Genomic DNA, 22,109 nt, shown 5'->3' on the forward strand with positions numbered 1-22,109 from the left:
GGCTGGAGAGGCCTCTGGGTCCCAAGGCGGGGGGTGCTCATCCCTTCACAGTCCCTCCCCTGGGGCCTCCCCTTCCCGGGATTTTTTTATTTTGGGAGTTCCAGATATATTACAGAGATATGATACACACAACCTACTTTCATTATCCATGATGATATTAAGGTATAAGAGGCCATACACTCAGTGGTTATGAACAGGGGCCCTGAAATCCGATTGCCCAGGTTTCAATTTTGGCTCCAATCCTTGCTATAGTAACAACCTGAAGCAAGTTGCTTCATCTTTCTTTGCTTCTTGTCTGTAAAAATGGGGATGATAGTATCTACTTTGTCCTGAGAGAACTAAATGAGTTAATATGTGTAAGTGGCTTACACAAGAACTGGGCATACATTTTCCAGTTTAGTTCGGTCAATATCAGCTATCGTTACTCAGAAAGAAAATGTATAACTGAAATCCACTGTCTATGCCTCAACTTATTAAAATGTTTATTTGGGTAATCATTGGTATTTAAAAAAACAAAACAAAACAAAGTAGCTCCTTACTTGCTTATTTTTTGAGTTAAATTACATATTTTCTTGTTGTTCCTGTGCCTTACAAGGGTCAGGCAGCACGCAAAAAAAAAAAAAAAAAAAAAAAAAAAAAAAAAGCCTGCTTGTTAAAGGAAAGGTGGCAAGAATTTCTGGTTAATATTTTACTACTTAAGAGCAATCAATCTATCAATCTGGAAAAGTTAATTTAAATCCTTACACTACCTCACAGGCACGAGTGGAAACATGAATGTTTCTTAAGCATAAACTAGAGGGGTCCCTGGAACAAAGCCTTCAGGGGCAAAGAAGTATCTCAGAAAGAATGCCATCAGCACTGTCCAAAGCTAAAACCCCAAACACGAAGAAGCAAACTGGGAAAGCACAGGGCTCTGGATGCTGCCTTCTCCCTCATCCCTCCTTCCCCCAAACCAACAGGCTTCCAGCCTCTCACATCGGGGTGGCTAGATATGGAAAGCGAGCAGGCACTCTGGGACTGGGGAAACTCCTGACTTTTGAGGAGCTTTCGTAGGTCGGATTTCTCCTCCAGACGGGTCTGCAGATTCAGGAACTCGCGGTAGCGGCGGTTCACGGTGTGGTAGGCCAACTGCTGCAGGCCGCTGCTGCTCTCGCCTTCAAGGGCCGTCTCATACTGTTGAGTGAACAAACGTGTTTATGGATCAGCTTGCTGGCCACACAGTAAGAGCAGAGTCGGGGTAAAGGGAGCAAGATGTTCTTACTCTGTTCCTGAACTGATCAGAGGTGACAGCTGCTCCAAGCTGTACTGAGGAACTCCAACTCCAAGGGGGCTGAATTATGGCGTGAGATGCATTTCCCCCATCCCTCCTTCCCCCAAACCAACAGGCTTCCAGCCTCTCACATCGGGGTGGCTAGATATGGAAAGCAAGCAGGCACTCTGGGGCTGGGGAAACTCCAGAGTGGCCCAGGAAGCGGGAAATGAACTGTACTGCTCCTCACTCCTCCTTCCACCCCAAAGCTCTCCCTGCAAACACTCTCTTTACTTAACGACTATTATTTCAAATCCCAAAGATAGAGGATAAAACTGAGGGTACACCACTGATAAAAACGATACCAGCTCTTTTACCCCCAAATTATGGGGCTGGATGTTATAAGGGGATAACCGTTGTGCCATGACACTTAACCAGTGATTATTTATCTTAGTTGGAAGAAGCATAAATAATCCCAAACAGCTGATGAACTGAAATCATTTGTTTGCCTGGAAATGCGTTAAAGGAACATGTGTTTTTGTTTGGCTTTGGGCAGATTCATTATTGCTCTTGGGGCTACACTGAACTTTTGTTCCTAAGTACAGATCATCTGTATGATGAGAAGTCATGTGAAGACTGGAAATGTTTTAACGGGTCAGTGTTTGCTGTCTTCATATGCTTGGAGGGCCAGTATGTGGGAAAGACAACTGGTTCCCATATGTTTCTCAGAGCAAATACCCTAAACAGCACGAAAGCTGCAACTTCAGACCTCCAGGGGAAGGCTTTTTGACAGAGCAGTGAAAATATAATAGATATTGTGGAAGAACAACACGTGTGCTTGTTCTCATTAGGAGTAGGTTTGGTTAAGGTATCACCATGTGGGCAGGTGATGGAGCAAAGAAGCTCTTATTGGTGGGACTTGAGCTGCTGTTTAATTTGTTCTAGAGGCAGAGAGGAAGGTGTTCATTATGAGCTGAAATGAGCAAAGTAGTCCCTCAGCCCAAGACTGAGAAGGAACGGCCCAGATAAGAGGTGCAGGTGGAATTCAGGTTAGGACTCTCAAACGTGGAGCCCCTAGGAGCTAGGGTACCATCTATGGAATATTTAGCTCCTGGAGGGACACGATTTGATACTATACACTCCCAAATTTGGCTGCGCCTCAAAATCACTTGGGCTGCAGAATTTGCTATCAGAATACGGACTCTGATAGGCTCTGATGGACTGGGAATGAGAATTTCCAAGAATGGGTCCCAGGGTTCTATATTTTTAAAAAAGACAACTGTCCAGGAGACTTGCAGCCAGCCTATCCTAAAACCAGTTTTAAGGAGCTGCTGTCCTACCAAACCAGCCACCTGATACATGGACCCCCTTCATATCATCTCTGCCAAGTAGCCCCTACCACTGGGCTTAAACACCTCCAGAAATGAGGCACTTGCTACCTTTTGAAGTATATGGAGATAAATGACCTTCCTTCCTAAAACAAAGTATGAAAGATACCAGTACTGAAAAACAGAAAGAAATTAGCAGGGAAGAAATCTGGGAAGAATCTCTGGACAGGAAGACTGAATCCATTGGGAACCAGTGAGAAACATGGCCCTCAGTATCCTGATGGCCCTGGGATTCTAGGACTGCTTGGGAGGATATCAGATAGACACCTACTCTCTTACAAGGGAGCTGACCGTTCACACACAGCCACTTGTTCAATTAACCACGGCAAACTGAGTAAAAGCAGCCTCTCTCCCTTAACACACGAGCTTCACTGACAGCCCTCCAAACCCATGCCCAGACCAGAGTGGGTGATGACAGTTCGAACCCTGTTACCTTCACCGTGTAGAGCGTGTATGGGTGGAATCCGGTGCCACTGTGCTCTCGAGCAGTAATGGTGCCGGTGATACGAAGGTTCTGGATGACAACAGGGCCATCTGGACTGCTCAGGGGCTCAAAGCTGAAGGTGGCCGCGCTGAGGGGACCAGGTGGAGAGGAGGAAAGCAGAACCTGAGGCAGACTAGGATCGAGGGCGCTCACGCCATTGGTGAGTTCTTTCTCTAAGCACGGAGGTCGTGGCGGGCATGTCCTTTCTGGACTGGCCAGCAAAGTTGCAAGAGAGGTGACATCTCCTTGTTCTACCTCTTTGTCTGCTGTGTCAATGTGGATCTCTGGGCAGGTATTGAGCATGGAGACAAGCAGGCCCGAATCTGTTTCTGTTCCTGGGCCCTCCTCAGCTTCTGCTTCTTCGACTCCTTCGGATCCCTCAGCATCCTTAGCCTCTAGGGAGTGGGAACCTCCTAGGACACACAAGACATTCGGGATCTTGTCAGAGAGGAAGTTGCCTGGGGTCATGAGCATGATGGTTTCTTTGCCCAGTTCAGACAGCGGAGACTCCAGCTCTGCGTCTTCAGACAGGAACAGAGGGCCTGTAATACCTGGTTGTAGGAAATGAGAAGGGTTGTTTCCTACTCTTCTTTCTTCTAGCACTACCCCCAGGTCTCCCTCTAGTGCTTCACGGCCTTCTTCAACTTCTGGGGACAGGTGTGATGGTCCATCTGGCTCACTGCAGTCCAGGAGCACTGGGACTGCTGCTGGAGAGGGGGCTCTCACTTTTGGTAGACTTTGCACCTCAACAATCAGGGGCAGAGATGTGGGCACTGAGGGCTGTTCCAGGGTACTGGCTTGGCAGAGGGGTTTCATTGTTCCAGCTGGATTATTTCTGGCCTTGGAAAAGATGCCCACGAGTACAAGGTGAATCCAGTCAGGATCTGAGAGCTTGCTGATCAACGGTAAGATCACATTGCAAGTGATGAGTTCCACCACTACATGGCGGCCAGTCCGGGTCTCCAAGTGGGGCTTTGGCACTAGCCCTTTAAGCAACAGGTCCACAATTTCACGTGTATAGGTGACTTCAGTACTGGGGCTCTGGACTGCAGGATGTGGGGCAGTGGTCCGGCAATAGGCCTCCCAAAGCTGGGAGGGCTCAACTGTGCCACTCTGCTTCCCTGCAGTGGCCTCCTTTGCCTGAATATAGCTCTGCAGGTGGCAACCGCAAAGCGTCAGAACCCTCTGGGCGAGAGCATGGCGGTCCACCATGGCCATCCGCCTCCGCAGCTCCTGCACCAAACCCCTCATGGCTGCCTCCATCTCCTCCTCAAAGGCCGGCTCCTGGCTCACTGTGCGGTACCAGGACGACACAAAATCCCGCATGATCAGGCGGATGGTGCGGTCGATCTCCTGCTCCAGCTGCCTCTCGGCCTCGGGGTTTGGGGGGCAGATGGCCAACGGGATAAAGCGTTCCAGGTGCAGCCGACCTGAAGCCCCCACGATGGCGTCGGAGCCCAGCCATCCTCCCAGCACCAAAAGCAACGCAGACAGAAGGCACAAAAGCCACACGTTGACCAGGAGGTGGATGACCAGGAGCCAGCCTAGCACGGCCCCCACGGCCAACAGCTTACGGCTACTAAACAGGTGACCGAGGCTGCAGCTGGGTTCGGCAGCGGGCTCCTGAGAGAGAGCTGCGGCCTCTGCCTCCATGGCGCACCGGAGGGGGCTCCCCGGGCGACCACCCTCCTTCTCCTCTTCGGAGTCGGGGGCCCGGCGCCGTCTGCGGCGCGGGCACGAGATTCAGGCACTGGCCAGGCTCCAGCCGGGCTGCCGGCCCAGACGTTCTACAGGCAGCGCCCGGTGATTGCGGCGGCTCGACAGCTCGGCCCAGCTGCAGCCCCCTCCGACCGGGGCGCTGCACAGGAGAAAAAGCCTGTGGACTTCATGGTGCCCGATCGGTGTGCGGCGCGCGGCCACAGAGGGGGGCAGGGTCGTCGGCCCACTGAGCACTTACCAACGCCGAGGAACGGTGCGCCAGGGGATGGCTCGCGCACCGTCCGGCTGAGCCCCGGCCGCCGTGAACGCAGAGCCGTCTCCTCGGTGGGATCCAGCTGCCTGGTTGCCTGCAGTCCGCAGCCCAGCTCCTTTCTGGGCTGCCGGCCGGCCGGGCGCCGGCGACCACTTCCGGGTCGATGCCGGCAGGAGCGAGGCCTGTTGGGAGAGCGCTGCGCGCCCCGCGGCCCGGCGCCCTCTGGCGGCGAGGAGCCGCCGTGACTGCAGAGCACAGACGGGTCTCTGCCCCTGAGAGCTCTCAGAGCGCGAGCCCATCGCGCGTGCGCCCCAGTTCCCAGCGCGGAGCAGACCTGAGAGCGGGCTTGCAGGTAACGACCCTCTGAAACTCGGACTTCCAGCTCCAGTGATTAAACGACATCTGTAAACACCTTCTACCATTTAGGCAAACTCAGCAGTCCAGTTTATTTTAATTTCATGTAGGCATTTTTTTTCACGGGCCTAATACATTTTAACGTTCATCCCCCACCCCCAACTCCCTCCCCTCTCCCATCCCCAGGTACTCAGGAATTGCGAAATACAAGGCGGGAAACATTAATACAGAGATAGATTTATTCCTGAAATTTCATAATACTGTATAACAAAGTCATATTTGTGATTTGGGGTTATTTGCTCGTGGCATTCCGGGGGCAATCAAATCTTTTGAATATCTGGTGTATTCAATCACTGGGGTAGGTAATCTGGAGGAATAGAAGTGGTCCTTGTCGTCAAGGACCTTGCCAGTAATTGGGGAGATGAGTTCTTGGATCATGAGTGAGTATTTAATAATGCAAGTCAGTATGGGATATGGTACAATGCAGATTATTATACATATCAGGGGAAGGAAGGGTCACTGAGGGTTGAGGCAGTTAAGGGGGACCTCATAGAGAAGGTCTTTCTGCTGTGTCTTCAAGAAGGAATGTTTCTATTCCCTTCCATCTCCTCTCCCCTTCTCCCCAAACACCCCGGAAAAGACAGCAGAGGTAGAGATGTATGTCCAGACAACCTTCTAATAGAATTGCTTGGGAATGTGTTTTATGTGTGGTTGTTTTTGGTTTTAGTAAATTTGCCTTCAGTGGTCTGCATAGAATTACATATAGGAAAATTAAGTATCTGACAGCAGCACTGAGTGTGTATAAGAGCGTTTGTGCCAGTTTCCTGTGAAGCCAGCTTCCTTCTCCATCTTGGTCCCTAGGAGCTCTGTGTGCACATGGCTGTCCTTTTTATTTTGGCCCAGGACGGATATCATTTGTACAGAGCTGCTCGTGGCTGCCCATCGTCAGTGATCCATATGTTGGTTATGGCCTTTCATCACCACAGCATCAGTCCCCAGGTATTTACAGGAATCTTCAAACTCCAGCCCAAAATCATGCCAACAGGAAACATATTGTGGCATCTCTCCTTTTCTGCTGTCGGTACAGATTTCTTTTTTTTCCTTTATTTTTTAATTTTTAATTTTTTTGGTCTTTTTAGGGTTGCACCCATGGCATATGGAGAGGTTCCCAGGCTAGGCATCGAATCAGAGCTGTAGCTGCCTGCCTATACCACAGCCACAGCGATGCCAGATCCGAGCCACATCTGCAACCTATACCACAGCTCACCGCAACACCGGATCCTTAACCCACTGAACGAGGCCAGGGATGAAACCTGCGTCCTCATGGATGCTAGTCAGATCCGTTTCCACTGAGCCACGACAGGAACTCCCAGATTTCTTTGGAATGCAGAGGGACTCATCGTTTAGATGTGCGGCTTTGTTCATGATGAACTGAGTTCATGGTTTAGCTCATGAAGCAAAAGTTTGATTTAGGATCCAAGTGTCCACAGAGCGAACTGGGCACGTCCCTAGGATCCTAGAACGCTGGCCACTTGCTGCGGCTCTGCTTCCCACAGAAAAGGAGCATAAGTGGGTGCTGCCATCCTTGTCCTCCCAGACCATCCCTTGTGCTCAGGGACGGTTAGAAGATCACAGGATGCTCTGGGGAAACATCCCCGCCATGTAGCTGAGAACTGAGATGAGACGTGGGTGATGAAGGCACCAAGCATGATTCTGAAGACTTGCTGTGACAGTTCAGAGAGGAAGTTTACTCTGCAGCATAATCTGGAATGTTCAGGGCAGTAAGAACCTGACCTTGGAAGTGGGCTTGGTGCCACCTGCCCAGATGGTCTGGAGTGAGGAGGTAGCCAGCAGTGCCTTCCGGATTCTGAAGTGGATGTGAGGAGGCGGGGCTCTCGGATGAACACGCCAGTGCACTTGTCATTTTGACTGGCATGAGCTGCTGCCTGGGGCCTGGGGCGAGCCTTAGTCTCCACACCCGGTGGTGGGGTGTGTGTGTGTGTGTGTGGTGGGTGTGTGTGTGTGGTGGGTGTGGTGAGGGGGTGCACTGGCTGCCAGGCCGCATCACTCACCACCTCCGATATCCTTCTTTCTTTCCTTCTGATCATTTCTTGAAACATTCTAGGCATCTTGCCAGAGTGCTGGGGATAACAGGACGCATAGACACTGTAATTCTCCTCAGGGGACCCAGTCTAGTTACAGGAGAGAGACATTGTTGTGTCCTGGTTTGATATGATTTCAGATCCACTTGACGTAAGTGGATTTCATCCACTTCTTTATGACAAAGACCAAAAAAATTTGTGTTTAGAGGCAACGTTGCTCTGGTGAAACTGAAGCAGACCACATCACGCTGACATTGTCTTATCTGTTGTCTTGAGGAGCGCTTAGCAGCTTAGCTGCCGAGGGGCCCATGGGGGCTCATTGATAAGAATATGTTGGAAGCCTCCATGGCTAGAGGATAGTTAGATTCTAAATACCGAGGGGTTTGTGAGGAGTGTCTGGGAGTTTCCATCCAGGAAGAAGTCATTGTCTGCCAGTTGAGCTCTCTGAAGATCTCGGGGCACTTGTCCTGCTGTGGCCAGGCTGCTCAGGGCTGGCAGTGGTGGCAGAGGGCACGGTCTCAGGAGACAGGGCCCGTGTGTCCCTGCCGCAGAGATGAGCTGGTCTGGGCTGTGGTGCCAGCCAAGGGGGAAGGTCCCTGCCTCGCCTGCCCCCTGACACCCCCACCTTCATTCCCTAGCTCTGGCGACAGGGGGCTCTTGTTCTGAGCTGGCAGCTGGAAGTCAGCTCGCAGTGGTTCTCCCATATACCAGCCTGGCCCGTATAAAGGCACCGCTCGAGCTGCACTTGGACTTTCTTTCTTTCATCTCCCCTTGCCTGGAATAATTGTGTCATTAATCTCTCTCTCTCTCTCTTTTTGTTTCTTTTCGCTTTTTTGGCTGCCCCATGGCATATGGAATTCTCAGGTCAGGATCAGATCCAAGCCACAGTTGTGACCTAAGCTGCAGCTGCGTCAATGCTGGATCCTTATCCCACTGAGTGAGGCCAGGGATCGAATCTGCATCTTCCTGGATACTAGTCTGGTTCGTTTCCGCTGAGCCGCCGTGGCAACTCCCGGTGTATGTTGTTTCTTAACGGGCTTACTAAGAGACATTACCCTGTGTGCTGTTCACTTGTCAGATTCCCACTGTGAATCTGTGCTCAATACACTGTTAGCAAAGACGATCTCAGTCTCTGGGCTTCATTTGCCCCTGAAACAGAACAGACACGTAATTGGATAAATATAAGTAAACGTGATCACATGGGGTGTGATGGTTGCAGGAGAAATACAGGGACATGAGAACTCAGAGGAATGGGGCCACCTGGGACATTGAGTGGTGCTGATAAAGTCTTCATGGAAGGTTTACTCTTGAGTTGGAAAAAGAAAAAGTAATTTTAGGTGAATGGGAGGGGGTACAGAGAGCAAAGAGGATGGGGGGTCTTTTAGGCGGAGGAGCAGTGAGAAACAGGGCCGGGGAGTGTAGCAGGAGGACATGATGGAGGCAGCTTGTTTCGCACCTTGATTTTTGTCTCAAAAAGAAGAGTCAAGGTAACTCAGGGAAAAGAAGGGTTGTGATGGGACAGGTGATGTGAGAAGAGCTAATGGTTTGGAATTGTTGCAATGAGAAACAGAAGGAGTAAGAAGCTCACAGAGGAGAATGAGGAAGACGAAGGATGGAGGATGGAGTTAAATATCATGACTTTGTAGTGGTGCCAAGATGTATCCTTGAGTGTTTCCTCCCCAGGTGTTTAGCGCCCTCCATGTAGGGGAGAAGGAGGCAGCAGGCCAGTCTGCTGTAACATCTGAGGTCTGGGGAGACAAAGGGACAGAATAATTGGTCAGGACCTTGACATCCTGAGAAGAGAGCTGTGAAATCTAAAATCCTGGTGTCCAGGTGTCCAAGGTTTATTTGATGATGTAATGAGAAAGTGGAGAGTGGAAATACCAAAATGAGAGGAAGACGTTTTGTGTAAGCTGGAGAAGGAGTCATCTGAAAGAAGCCGTTGCAGGATGTTGCTGACTCAGCTCCACACGGTGCCTTAGATGCGGTGTTGAAAACCAAATAGCCACCAGGAGGCAGCAGAGAGCATGACAGCTCAAGGAGAAACCGCATCTATTTATTCATTCACTCTGCATTCATATATCCATCCATCCACCCAACAGGCATTACACTAGACACTGAGAATTCAAAGATGGATTTCATATGGTTGCTTTTCTTAAAGGATTCACAAGCTAGTGACAGGCCCTGACACCATGTGAAAAGTTCTATAAAGGAAAGATGTCCAAATATAGGAATGCAGAAAATTAGGGCAAGTTTCATGGAAGCGGTGACATTTGAGTGGCCCTGAAGGATGGCTGAATTCCCCATGAAGACAAGAAGAACAGGTCATTTTAGGAATAAGGAAAACCAGGAATCCTGAGTAAGCTCCTCTAATGGTTTGCTAGGACTGTTATAACAAAATACCATAGACTGGATGGCTTCAACAGTAGCAATTTTTTTTTTCTCACTGTTCTGGAGGATGGAAGTCCAAGGTTAGGGTGTTGACTGGGTTGGTTTCCACGGAGGCCCCTCTGCGGGGCTTGGAGAGGGCAGTCTCACTGTGTACTCACACGGCCTTTCCTTTGTGGTACCTCCCTGGTGTCTCTTGTTCTTCCCTGAAGGACACTGGTCTTATAGGATTAGGAACCACCTGTTTAACTTCATTTAACCTTAGTCAGCCTTTCAAAGGCCTTGTGAGTCAGGGTTCTCCAAGGAAACAGAACACACACACACATGTAGTTGTAGATGCACATGTATTATGAGGAGTTGCCAGTGAGGCTGTGACATTCTGGGATCTGCCGGATGCCCAGGAGAGCTGGTGGTGTAATTTAGTCTGAGTCCCAGGGAAGCCAATAGTGTAAATCCCAGTCCAAGAGCTGGAGAAGGTGAGATGAGATGTTCCAGCCTAATCAGTGAGGCAGGAGGAAAGGGTAGATGGCTCCAGCTTTCCTCTGCCTCTTGTTCTGCTCAGACCCTCAATGGGTTGAACGAGGCCCACCCACCTTTGGGAGGGCCGTCTGCTTTCCTGAGTCCACTGCCTCAGATGTTCATCTCTTGCAGAAACACTGCACGGACACGCCCAGAAATCATGTTTAATCTGAGCATCCTGTGGCCAGTCAAGTTAACTTTAAATTAACCATCCCAAGGCCCTATTTCTTAAATACAGTCACGTTCTAAGGTATACTGGTGGTTAGGACTTCAACATGTGAAATGGGGTGGGGGGGCACAGTTCAGTGCATCACAGGTCCTTTCTGCCTGTGGATTCTCTGAGTGGTCACATTCTTTTTTTTTTTTTTTTTGTCTTTTTAGGGCCACACCCACGGCATATGGAAATTCCCAGGCTAAGGGTCAAATTTGTAGCTAGCTGCAGCTGCCAGCCTCCACCACAGCCACAGCAACATGGGATCCGAGCCGCATCTTTGACCTACACCACAGCTCACGACAATGCCGGATTCTTAACCCACTGAGCAAGGCCAGGGCTCAAACCTGTGTCCTCATGGGTGCTAGTCAGATTTGTTTCTCCTGAGCCATGACGGGAACTCCCTGATTGGTCACATTCCGATGATCAAGATACTGAAAAAGACAATAATTTTAATAGTTTTCAAGATTTGGTTCCATGGTATATAAAAATGGAAGTCTCAATGACCTTCAAGTTAAAGGGTTTTAGGCTTAAATTCCATGTTTGTTTGTACCAAATACTAAGTGCTCTAACAGACTCCCACCCCAAACCCCATGGCAGAACAACTAGGTCTGAATAGAAAACACTTTTGATGAATTGGGCTTATACAAGGATCAGATGTAGGTGATGGTTTCCGGGTACACTGTCTTGGCCCATTCCATTAAATTCTGTAGTCATTAGCTACTACATTAATGGTTATTTAAAAGAGAAAATCCAGGGTATCTCAGCAGATGCAGAAAAAGCATTTAATAATATTCAATACTCCTTCATGACTTTAAAATAAAAGCAGGAAGTTCCCTTCATGGCTCAGTGGTTAACAAACCCAACTAGGATCCATGAGGATGTGGGTTCAAGCCCTGGCCTTGCTTCGTGGGTTAGGGATCCAGGGTTGCCCTGAGCTGTGGTATGGGTCACAGATGCGGCTCAGATCCCACAAGGCTGTGGCTATGGCATAGGCCAGCAGCTGAAGCTCTGATTTGATCCCTAGCCTGGGAATATCCATATGCCGCAGGTGCAGCCCTCAAAAGCAAAAAAAATTAAAAAAATTTTTAAAAATTAAAAATAAAATAAAATAAAATAAAAGCAAAACAAAGAAACCTCATGAACCAACTATGATAGGAAGGCATTCCCCCTTCTTACAATATTATTCTGAATGGGAAACACACAGGCATGTGCCCTATGCAATTAGTTTATTTATATTTAAACATTTTAACAGCTCTATGGAGGTATAATTGGCATAAAATAAATTGTGCATAAAGATGCACAAGTTGATACATTTTGACATATGTACGCATGCCTGAAACCACCACCACAGTAGTGATAACTAATATGTCTATTGTCTTCACAAGTTTCCTCGTGACATCTCAACATTGCCCTACCCCCGCCCCCACAAGGTCACTACTGATTTGCTTTTTTTGAGCATACCTGTGGCATGCAGAAGTTCCAGGGCTAGGGATCGAACCCATGCCACTGCAGTGACCTTAGCCATAGCAGTGACAATACTGGATCCTTAACCTGCTGAGCCACCAGGGAATCCCAACTGACAGGCTTTCACTTTAAATTAGTTTGAATTTTCCAGAACCTTATGTAAATTAAATCATACACAGTGGATTTTTGTGTCTGGCTTCACTTACTCAGTGTGGTTATTTTGAAGTTCATCCATATTGTTATGTGGATCAATTGCTTATTCTTCTTTTTTTTTTTTTTTTTTGGTCTTTTTAGGGCCGTACCCACAGCATATGGAGGTTCCTAGGCTAGGGGTCTAATTGGAGCTATTGCTTACGGCCTATGCCAGAGCCACAGCAATGCCAGATCCAAGCTGTGTCTGCAACCTATACCACAGCTCACGGCAACGCCGGATCCTTAACCCATTGAGTGAGGCCAGGGATCGAGCCCACAACCTCATGGCTCCTAGTTGGATTCGTTTCTGCTGTGCCACAACAGGAACTCCTATTCTTTTTTTTTATAGCTAAGTAGTGTATGCCATTGTGTGACTACATAACAGTGTGTTTATTCATTCAGCTATTGGTAGACCTAGGATTGTTTGAAGTCTGTGACTGTTACAGATAAACCTTGTGGAACTTTGGTATACAAGTCTTTGTATGGAAGTATCCTTTCATTCCTCTTGGAAAAATGCCTACAGGGGCTGCCAAAGGCTCCGAAGAGCAACCCTTTTGGCCACTGATTTGAAGCATCATGATCTGCTGGGTCATGTATAGGATGTACATCAGTCTGCACCTGTTGTAGAACCTTCTTTCGTTCTAGGCCCTCCCCTCAAAATTAGCATCTTTTCATGTCACTCGGAAATGGGCCAGAGTAATCACCCACACGAGGAGTATGTTGCCTCTGAAATGCAAAGTGGGCCACCAGGCATTGTGCCTAGGATATACAGGGATATCTCGGCACATGCCGCACCATGGGACTTCTAGAAATTTCCCAGAGGTGGGAGGCATCTAAATTTTTGTTGCATTTGTTCCCCACCCTCTGACGTCTTACCAATAAGTCTAGAGTAGTTGCCAGTTCTAGCCCACTAGCTCATCTCTGTCTTTGATGTCATCAATGAACTGGAATAGTGTGATGCTCTGTGGAAGGGAAAAGCCGTCAGGTGTCCGAGGACTAACTTATAGGCTGGGGCATGGATGTACTCCTAAATTAGGACAGTGAAGGCATATTGCAGCTGAAAGGAGGCTGCTTCACTGCTTCCAGTGGTCTTTACTAATAGGCACCTAGAAAAAAACCTTTCCCAAATGAACAGCTGCATAACAGGTAGGAGGGCTGTGTTAATATGTTCAAGCAATGAAATGACATCTGGAACAGCAGATGCAGTTGGAGTCCCCACCTGATTAGGTTTATGATAATCCACTGCCAGTCTCCAAGATCCATCTGTTTTCCACACAGGCTATATCAGGCGTTGAATGGGGTGGTGGTGGGAATCACCACCCCTGCCTCCTTCAAGTCCTGGATGGTGGCACCAGTCTCTGATCCCGCCAGGATCATGGCATTGCTTTTGACTTCTGTTTTCCTAGAAAGAGGCAGTTTTAATGGCTTCCGCCTGGCTTTTCTATGATCGCCCTCACTCTACAGGCTAGAAGTCGATGTGGAGTTTCTACCAGTTGCAAATGTCTGCTCCAATTTTGTGTTCTGGAACTGGGGAAATAAGCCCAGAATGGGTTCATGGACCCCCTGGACCCACTATGAGATGGCCTTGAACTAAAACCCCATTGATCATCTCACCTCCCCAAGCCCCCACTCTGACTAGTGGGCTACAGTGACATTTTGGGTCTCCTGGAATTAATGACCGTTCAGGACCTATGTTCAGGAATTCCCCAAAGGCTGATTGTTTTCCTTTTCCCTGATGTTAGCCTGGTAAAACTTGTTCAAGTCTGAGAATTGATTGAAGGGGCATGACTTTCTGTTTTGTTGATTCAAGTTGGTCCTCTGTACACTTGACCTAGAGCTCTTCTACTTAATTAGGCAAATGGCCCATCTATCTCTCCTCTAGGGACAATGACCAACTTGCCAAAGCCCTAGGTCTGTATGAGTCAGATTATCCTGATGACTGTCTTGACCCTGCTGTCCCATGGTCACCATACCCACTTTGTCTTTGATAATTTGTCTCCACCTGACCCTCTGCTGCCATGTGATCCAATTGTCTTCATTGCACTGAAGTATCCTAATCAGAGGCAGCAGATCCCACTGTCATTTCTGGGCTGCAGAGAAGGGTGACCCCAGCCAAAGATGCTAGGGCTCCCCTTACCATGTATTTCCACTGCCTGTGGCAAAAGGCTTATCCCCTGGACCCTCTCACAGAGGTTGAGCAGGTCCTTATGTGATAAATTCATTGTAACATTCTCATCTCCCCAAGCCTTTGGTACTTTCCCTTCGGATGTACCAAGGCAGTTCTGGCATTTTAATTTTATGAAGTGCTGGCCCACTTTTCGTCCATGTTTCTCTTAACCAGTGAATTACACTGTTCTGGCCCTTTCTAACCCCTGAAGCTAAAACATTGAATCCAGAATCTCTGCTTCATGGGCCCATATCAATCAGTTTGACTTGATCTACTTTTATGTCCTGCCACCATTCTTCCTTCACCCTTAATGTCTGTTCCAACATGGATTTTCCAGATTTCTGTCTGTATAAATTGGAAATATCATGCAGTCCTCTCAAGTGTAGCATACCTCCGAACAGGTCACACTGTGCGCCTCACCTTTGAGGGCCTGCTGGGGTTTGAATCTGGCCGTAGGTCTAGAAGCAAAGACATGTCATCCTGGGGGTGGGCAGTGGGCCTTAAGGAGCATCAGCAGCATCTTGCAAGGCAGCTACCTCAGGACGGGCTGTTATGGTTTCTTTGGGCAAAGCTGGGCTCAGCTTTTTGGGTGGGGAAAAGGGCTGCTTCCACTGGCAAAGAAGATGCAGAAGGGGGTAAGAGTTCAGTGTCCCCAGCTTCACCAGGACTGCCATGTCCTCACAACAATGTTCAAGATCCTGTTCCTTCCCAGACAACGCTCCTCAGTTGACAGAAGGTACCCCATGAAGCTGAGGATTCAGTTTGCTTTGTAATTTGGTTACTTGTAGCATGAGACTCTGAGTTAGGTTTTCAGAAATCTCAGCCCTGTGGCTATCGGAGATGCAGTTTTCTTTCTGGGATGACACGGACACTTTGAGTTAATTGATGCTGAGTTTGAGCTGGGAACTTCAGGCCCTGAGTACATCCTTTTCTTTTCCTGCTTTTCCTAGTGCACTTAGGTGCAGCCAGCCAATCTCATCAGCCTTCTTATTTTTACTCAACTGTCAAATATATGGTCACCCAGAACCTTGCTCTATATAAGTATTTGATTAGAATATCTAATGATATTTTGTATCTCCTTGGCCACAGCACAGCACTGACTATCAGTGCTTCTTTGTCACTGGAACTAGGGTTATTAATGCCTTTAAATACAGTCCAATTAGAGAACCAATTCCAGAGACCTCAACCCAATTCAGAAAACTTATGCTTAAGATTCTATCCCCCCATATATGTATGCTACATATAAAGAGAATTTATATAACAAATATATAAATATTATTATGAAAAATATGTACTTAGAAATATATTAACTAAATAATAAATACATATTTATATGTATAACTTACCTACCTATCTATCTATCTATCTAAGAAATTTATTTCAAGGAATTGCTTCATGCAGTTGTAGAGGATGGCATGTCCAAAATCATAGGGCAAATCTCTGGCAGAAATTGATGCTGCAGTGTTGAGGCAGAATTTCTCATCCAGAGAATCTCAGGTTTTGGTGTGAAGGCCTTTCCACTGTTTAGATGAGACCCACCCACCGACCTTATCAAGGACGAGCTCCTTTACTTAAGGCCAACTGATTGTAAGTATTAACCACACCTACAAAAGAGTTTCACAGTAACACCTAGGTTAGTGGTTGATTTAAAAACTGGGAGCTACGCCTAAGCAGAGGATGCATTAAACCTAACACCCGCATCATCTAATCATTTTTCAGTATCTACTGGATACTCATATGGTCTGTTAGTATGGTAAATTTCATTGACTGATGTTCTAATACTAACCCAATCTTGGATTTTGGGGACAAGCCCCTTTTGATAATAATATGTTATTCTTTTAAAAAGTATTTTTAAAATTTTATTTTATTTAAAAATATTATTAGATTTGATTGGCTAAAATTTGTTAAGACTTTTTGCAGTAATATTGATGAGGGATGTATATACCGTACTTCTCTTTTCTTATAGTGTCTTAGGTTTGGGTATCAGAGGGATAGTGGCCTTGGAGAAGGAGTTGGGAAGTCCCTCATTTTCTGTTTTTCTGCCATTATTCTTTTTTATGCTCTGGTACAAATTTGACTAAGAAAATCCCTTTCTAACTGTGTTCTAGATTTCTTTCGGTTAGTGTTAGAAGGATCATGTGGTTTTCATGCATTTATTTCTAACAGATTTGTGTTATGTTTAAAGTGGGTTTCTTATAGACAGCTTATAGTTAGTTCTTGCTTTTTAAAAAAGATCTATGTGGATCATTTGACCATCTATATTTAATGTGCTTATTTAGATAGTTGTTTCAGTCTACCATCTTGCTCTTTGATTTTTATTTGTTCCATCTATTCTTTTGTCTTTTCCTCTGTATTTCTTCCTTCTTTTGGATTAAATGAGCATTTTAATACTACTCCATTTTCTTCTTTATTGCCTCATTTTCTATAATTTTTTTTTTTTGTCTTTTTGCTATTTCTTTGGGCCGCTCCCACCGCATATGGAGGTTCCCAGGCTAGGGGTCGAATCGGAGCTGTAGCTACCGGCCTATGCCACAGACACAGCAACGCGAGATCCGAGCCGCGTCTGCAATCTACACCACAGCTCATGGCAACGCCGGATTGTTAACCCACTGAGCAAGGGCAGGGACCGAACCTGTAACCTCATGGTTCCTAGTCGGATTCGTTAACCACTGCGCCACGACGGGAACTCCATGCTATAATATTTTAAATTGTTTCATTTAAGGTCTATAGTGTACATCGTTAACATAATACTGTCTACTTTCAGATAATGTTATACAACTTTAATTGAAGAATGTTACAACAGGAGTTCCTGTTGTGGTGCAGGGGAAACAAATCTAACAACCATGAAGTTGTGGGTTTGATCCTTGGCCTCGCTCAGTTTAAGGATCTGGCGTTGCCGTGAGCTGTGGTGTAGATCACTGGCAGCTATAACTCCAATTTGACCCCTAGCCTGGGAACTTCCATATGCCGCTGGTGCAGCCCTACCAAAAAAAAAAAAAAGAAGAAGAAGAGAATGTTCCAACAGCATACTTCCATTTTTCTATTTCTGGTCATTGTGGTATTGCTATCATACATTAAACTTCAGCATATTTTGCAAGTTCCAAAATACATTTTATGATTTTGCTTTAAAGGGTGAATTAAGTAATAAAAATATATTTTATATTTACCCACATAGTTACCATTTTTGAAGCTCTGCATTTCTTTGGTAGAAACATATTTCCTTCCAGAATCATTTTCTTTCTGTCTGAAGGATTCCAGTGCCATTCTGCTGGTAGTAAAAACTTCCACATTTTTTATGCCTGAAAATGTCTTTATTTCAGTCATAAAAGGTATATTCTCTGGGTATGAAATTCAAGGTTGCTGACAGCTTCTTTTTTCCCCCCAATTCTTTAAGGGTACTGCTTCACTTTATTCTGGCTTTTCATTGTTTCTGATGAGAAATCTGCTATCATTCTTATCTGTATGAAATATACCTCTTATCTCTGGCTGCTTTGAACTTTTCTCTTAAGTTCTGGTTTTTAGTAATTTGATTATGGTGTGCCTTTTTGTAGTTTTCTTCATGTTTACTGTGAGTGAGGTTTATTGAGGTTCTTGGATCTGTGGGTATGTAATTGTCATCAGTTTTGGGAAATGTTGGCTATTATTTTCCATCTATAGTTCTACTCCTTATCCTCTTTTTCAGACTCCAAAAATACATATGCAAGGTCCTTTGAAATTGCCGAACAGCTCCCTGATGTTCTGTTTCTCTCTCTCTCTCTTTTTTTTTTTGTCTTTTTCCTGTTCATGTTTTATGTTGGATAGTTTCTATTGCTATGTCTTCAAATTCACTAATATTTTCTTTCTTTCTTTTTTTTTTTTTTTTTTTTTTTTGTCTTTTTGCTATTTCTTGGGCCGCCCCTGCGGCATATGGAGGTTCCCAGGCTAGGGGTCTAATTGAAGCCATAGCCACCGGCCTACGCCAGAGCCACAGCAACGCAGGATCCAAGCCGCGTCTGCAACCTACACCGCAAGCAGCTCAAGGCAATGCTGGATCGTTAACCCACTGAGCAAGGGCAGGGACCGAATCCGCAACCCATGGTTCCTAGTTGGATTCGTTAACCACTGCACCACGACGGGAACTCCACTAATATTTTCTTTTACAGTGTTAATATACTGTTAATCCCACCTATTGTATTTTCTGTCTCAGGAATTGTAGTTATTATCTCGAAGTCCAATTTTGGAATTAAAAAAAATTTCCCCATCTCCAACATGTTAAATATTTCCTCTAGTTTCTGGAACATATAGAATATAGATATGTCCTTGTCTACTAATCCTGTCATCTCTATCATTTCTGTATGGTTTTTATTGAGATTCTTTTTTTCTTTATTACGTTTAGCATATTTTCTTGCTTCTTTGCATGCCTGGTAATTTTTTATTGGATGTCATAAATTATAATTTTTTTCTCGTCATATGCTAGGTATTTTCTATTCCTGTAAGTATACTTGAGCTTTGTTCTAGGACACAGTTAAATTACATGGAAACAGTGGATCCTTTTGGGTCTTAATGTTTCAGCATTGCTAGGTGGGACCAGAGTAATGTTTGGTTTGTGGCTAATTTGGCCCTACCACTTGGGCTAAACCCTTTTGGGTACCATAGCTGATGTTTTCTGAATTATTGGATTTTCTAGTCTGGCCAATGGCAAACACTGCTATTCTCATGCTGTGGCAGTGCTGGACACTGTTTCCTCTGCTCCTTCCAAGTGTACTTCTCCCTCAACCACCCTCCACCCCCACCTGGCCTGGATAAATGTCCTCCCTGGCATATGCTGACTAGTACTCAGCTGAAGATTTTAGAAGGGATCCTCTGCAGGTACTCAGTGTTCTCTCGTTGTCCAGATTTCTGCACACACACACCCCCCTCCCTGCCCCAGTGCTCTGTCGTGCGAGCTCTAGCCATCTTGGCCTTAAGACTCCCAGTTACATCCTTTCAACTCAGACCACCAGTTTTTGCCTGCAGTGTGGCCTGGAAACCCAGATTGGGCTATTCATTAGGAGGGCAATGTAGACTCACCTCATTTGTTCTCGTTTCCCAGGGATCACTGTGTTTTGTTGTCTGATGTCCAGTGTCTTGGAAGGCATTGTTTCATGTATTTTTTCCTAGATTTATAATGACTTCAGAGTTGGGGAAGGGGTAGACATGGTCCCTTTTACTCCAGCTTTTTCACAAGTGGAACTCCCATTTGCCTCTCACTCTTCTTTCATAAATCACCTTTTTTTTTTTTTTTTTTTTCCTTTCTGACCTCAGAGGCAGAGGGTCCCTCATCATTCTTTGCAATTTGTGGCTGGTAACATTGATATACACAAGGATACCATTGGTATAAGTAAGTTTTCATTTCCCACATTTTTCTTTTGACCCCCTACACTTATTCTTTCCCCTACCATAGGTAATCATTTTTTGGGTGTATTTTTGTACGAGTTCATGCATATGTCTTCTTGGACTTTGGGGGTATTTTATCTTTATATAAATTGTATGAGGGCATACTTTTTTTTTTTTTTTGTCTTTTGTCTTTTTGTTGTTGTTGTTGTTGTTGTTGTTGCTATTTCTTTGGGCCGCTCCCACCGCATATGGAGGTTCCCAGGCTAGGGGTCGAATCGGAGCTGTAGCCACCGGCCTATGCCACAGACACAGCAACACGGGATCCGAGCCTCGTCTGCAATCTACACCATAGCTCATGGCAACGCCGGATTGTTAACCCACTGAGCAAGGGCAGGGACCGAACCCGCAACCTCATGGTTCCTAGTCGGATTCGTTAACCACTGCGCCACGATGGGAACTCCCATTTTTTATTTTTAAAAATTAGCACAGTGTCTTTAAGGTCCATTTATATTGCCATGCGTATGTCTAATCTCTTACTGCTCTCTTCTGCATGGTAAACCATTGTATACATGTAACACATTCAGGTATTTCCTCTCCCAGAGATGAACAGTCAGATTTCCTTCCACATTCTATTACCAAATTAAGCCATGATGAATATCCTTGTACATTTTCCCTCTCAGACTTGAGTGAGAAAAATGCCGCAGTCCCCCTTATGTGTACCCTTCTCCCCACATGTAGAACACAACCCTTCTTTAACAACCCAAAGTGCCATTCAGGTAGTGCCTCTGGTTCAAAATCCAGGTTATCCGGATGATGCTTGTTCCTCGCCATCAGGTCTTATTTTAGCTTCTTGTGGTTTACGGATGAGAAAATAAAAGGCCAAGTACCTTCATTCTAATACTTCACACTCAGTATAAAATAATAGATTCATATGACGGCTGACTGGCTCCAGGAGTTTGTTCTCCCTTTCCTCCTCTTAGTAATAGAGGGGCACATGGCAGCTCAGCTATAGACTGTGTTTTCTCAACACCCCTGGAGCTAGAGGTGGGCATGTGATGTGTGTACCTTTGATGATACCTCCTTAAACACAGGATACTCCCTCTGGACTTCTAGCTGGCAAGGGATTGACAACAACTTAGATTTAGAAAAAGAGGCCAAGTCATGTATTAAGGATGACGGCTCTACCCTGTCAGCCTAAGACCTGGGGTTGCCTCTTAGAGTCCACTTTCTTTAGCATATTAGCTCAGAACACAATGGACTTCTACTTTTGTATGTTTTTTCTGTAACAGCTTAGCCTTTATCTTTAGTAATACAAATAAGAGAAGATGATTAGGATGAAACTCGTACTTGGAAAGCAAAGAATGAGAAACATCAGAGGTCATCACATCTTGCTGGGTGGGTGTTGTAAAGGTCCCCCCACCCTGGCGGTAGAGCTGGCTCCTTGCTGAGAGCAGCTGCTGCCCTTGGTTCTGCTCTCTGGAAGGAAGTCCAGTGTCCATTGTTGCTTTTCTTTGTCCTCTGTTTTTACTTTTATTGTTTCCTTTCCCACTGCTCTTCATAGGTGTTTTGAGAACAGGTATTGGAAAATGTGCCTTTTTGGGAACTGGACAATCTTCACAGCCCAGGTCCTGCTAGCACAGTTTTGGGACCCACCTGTGGCTTTAGGGATTTAATCGTTATGTCTAAAGGCAAGAGTTTTGGTTTTTGCGTTAATACAATGCCTCACAAACTAAACAGCGTTCAATCTTTGAGTTTCTAATCAGTTCCATGTAAAAGTAAATGAATCCAACCATTGCTTCGGATTGTGATTTTTATAGCTACCAAATTTCTCTCAGTACTTGACATTCGTGCTCAGCTCGTAACTCCCTTAGTTTAACAATAGCAGTATTGAAGCTGCTTGCAAAGGTAGTTTGGGGTGGAAGGGCATCATCCTTGGTTGGATTGTCACTAAAGGAGGTAAGAGATAACTAGAGACGGAGAGATAAGCCACTAGATTATCCCACATTCTCTAGTTTGTGAGAACAGGTTAATAGAAGATCCTTGGGACAGGCTCTGAGAATGAATTACATTGCCTGTTGTTTGGGAATACATAGAGTCTGTTGACTTTTCTAAGATAGTCAACCCCCAAATCCCAGCCTTGGCCAACCCCGAATCTCAGTCTCAGATGGCACCCCATCCTTAAGGTTGTGATGTAGAAGTTTCACATATTATTTTTGCCCAGAATTTATTGCCCTGAACTTGGTTATTTGGTCAAACTTAGC

At 46.0% G+C, this 22,109-nt stretch overlaps 1 protein-coding gene and 1 long non-coding RNA gene across 16 annotated transcripts in view; one reads left to right on the forward strand and one right to left on the reverse strand.

Annotated features, from left to right (window-relative positions):
* The window catches only part of SNX19 (sorting nexin 19), a 49,176-nt gene extending 43,902 nt beyond the window's left edge, over positions 1-5,274 (reverse strand). For 9 of the 15 annotated variants that reach the window (XR_002335749.1, XR_002335751.1, XR_002335752.1 and 6 more), the window contains exons 1-2: positions 3,071-5,221; positions 1,035-1,173 (exon numbers count right to left, since the gene is read on the reverse strand). Coding sequence is in view for 4 of the 15 variants with exons in the window: in XM_021063163.1 (XP_020918822.1) it covers positions 1,035-1,173; positions 3,071-4,774 (1,843 nt within the window). In the remaining 11 variants the exon portion in view is untranslated. Of the gene's footprint in view, positions 1-137; positions 852-975; positions 995-1,034; positions 1,174-3,070 lie in introns of those variants that run through there. The other 6 variants (XR_305478.3, XR_002335748.1, XM_003130084.4 and 3 more) reach the window with 5 other exon arrangements.
* The window catches only part of LOC110255462, an 82,671-nt gene continuing 65,928 nt past the window's right edge, over positions 5,367-22,109 (forward strand). Inside the window, exon 1 of the long non-coding RNA XR_002335758.1 lies at positions 5,367-5,445. This is a non-coding gene — a long non-coding RNA (uncharacterized LOC110255462). The remainder of the gene's footprint in view (positions 5,446-22,109) is intronic.

Source organism: Sus scrofa, chromosome 9 (assembly GCF_000003025.6).
Source record: "Sus scrofa isolate TJ Tabasco breed Duroc chromosome 9, Sscrofa11.1, whole genome shotgun sequence".
In the NCBI taxonomy this organism is placed as follows: domain Eukaryota; kingdom Metazoa; phylum Chordata; class Mammalia; order Artiodactyla; family Suidae; genus Sus; species Sus scrofa.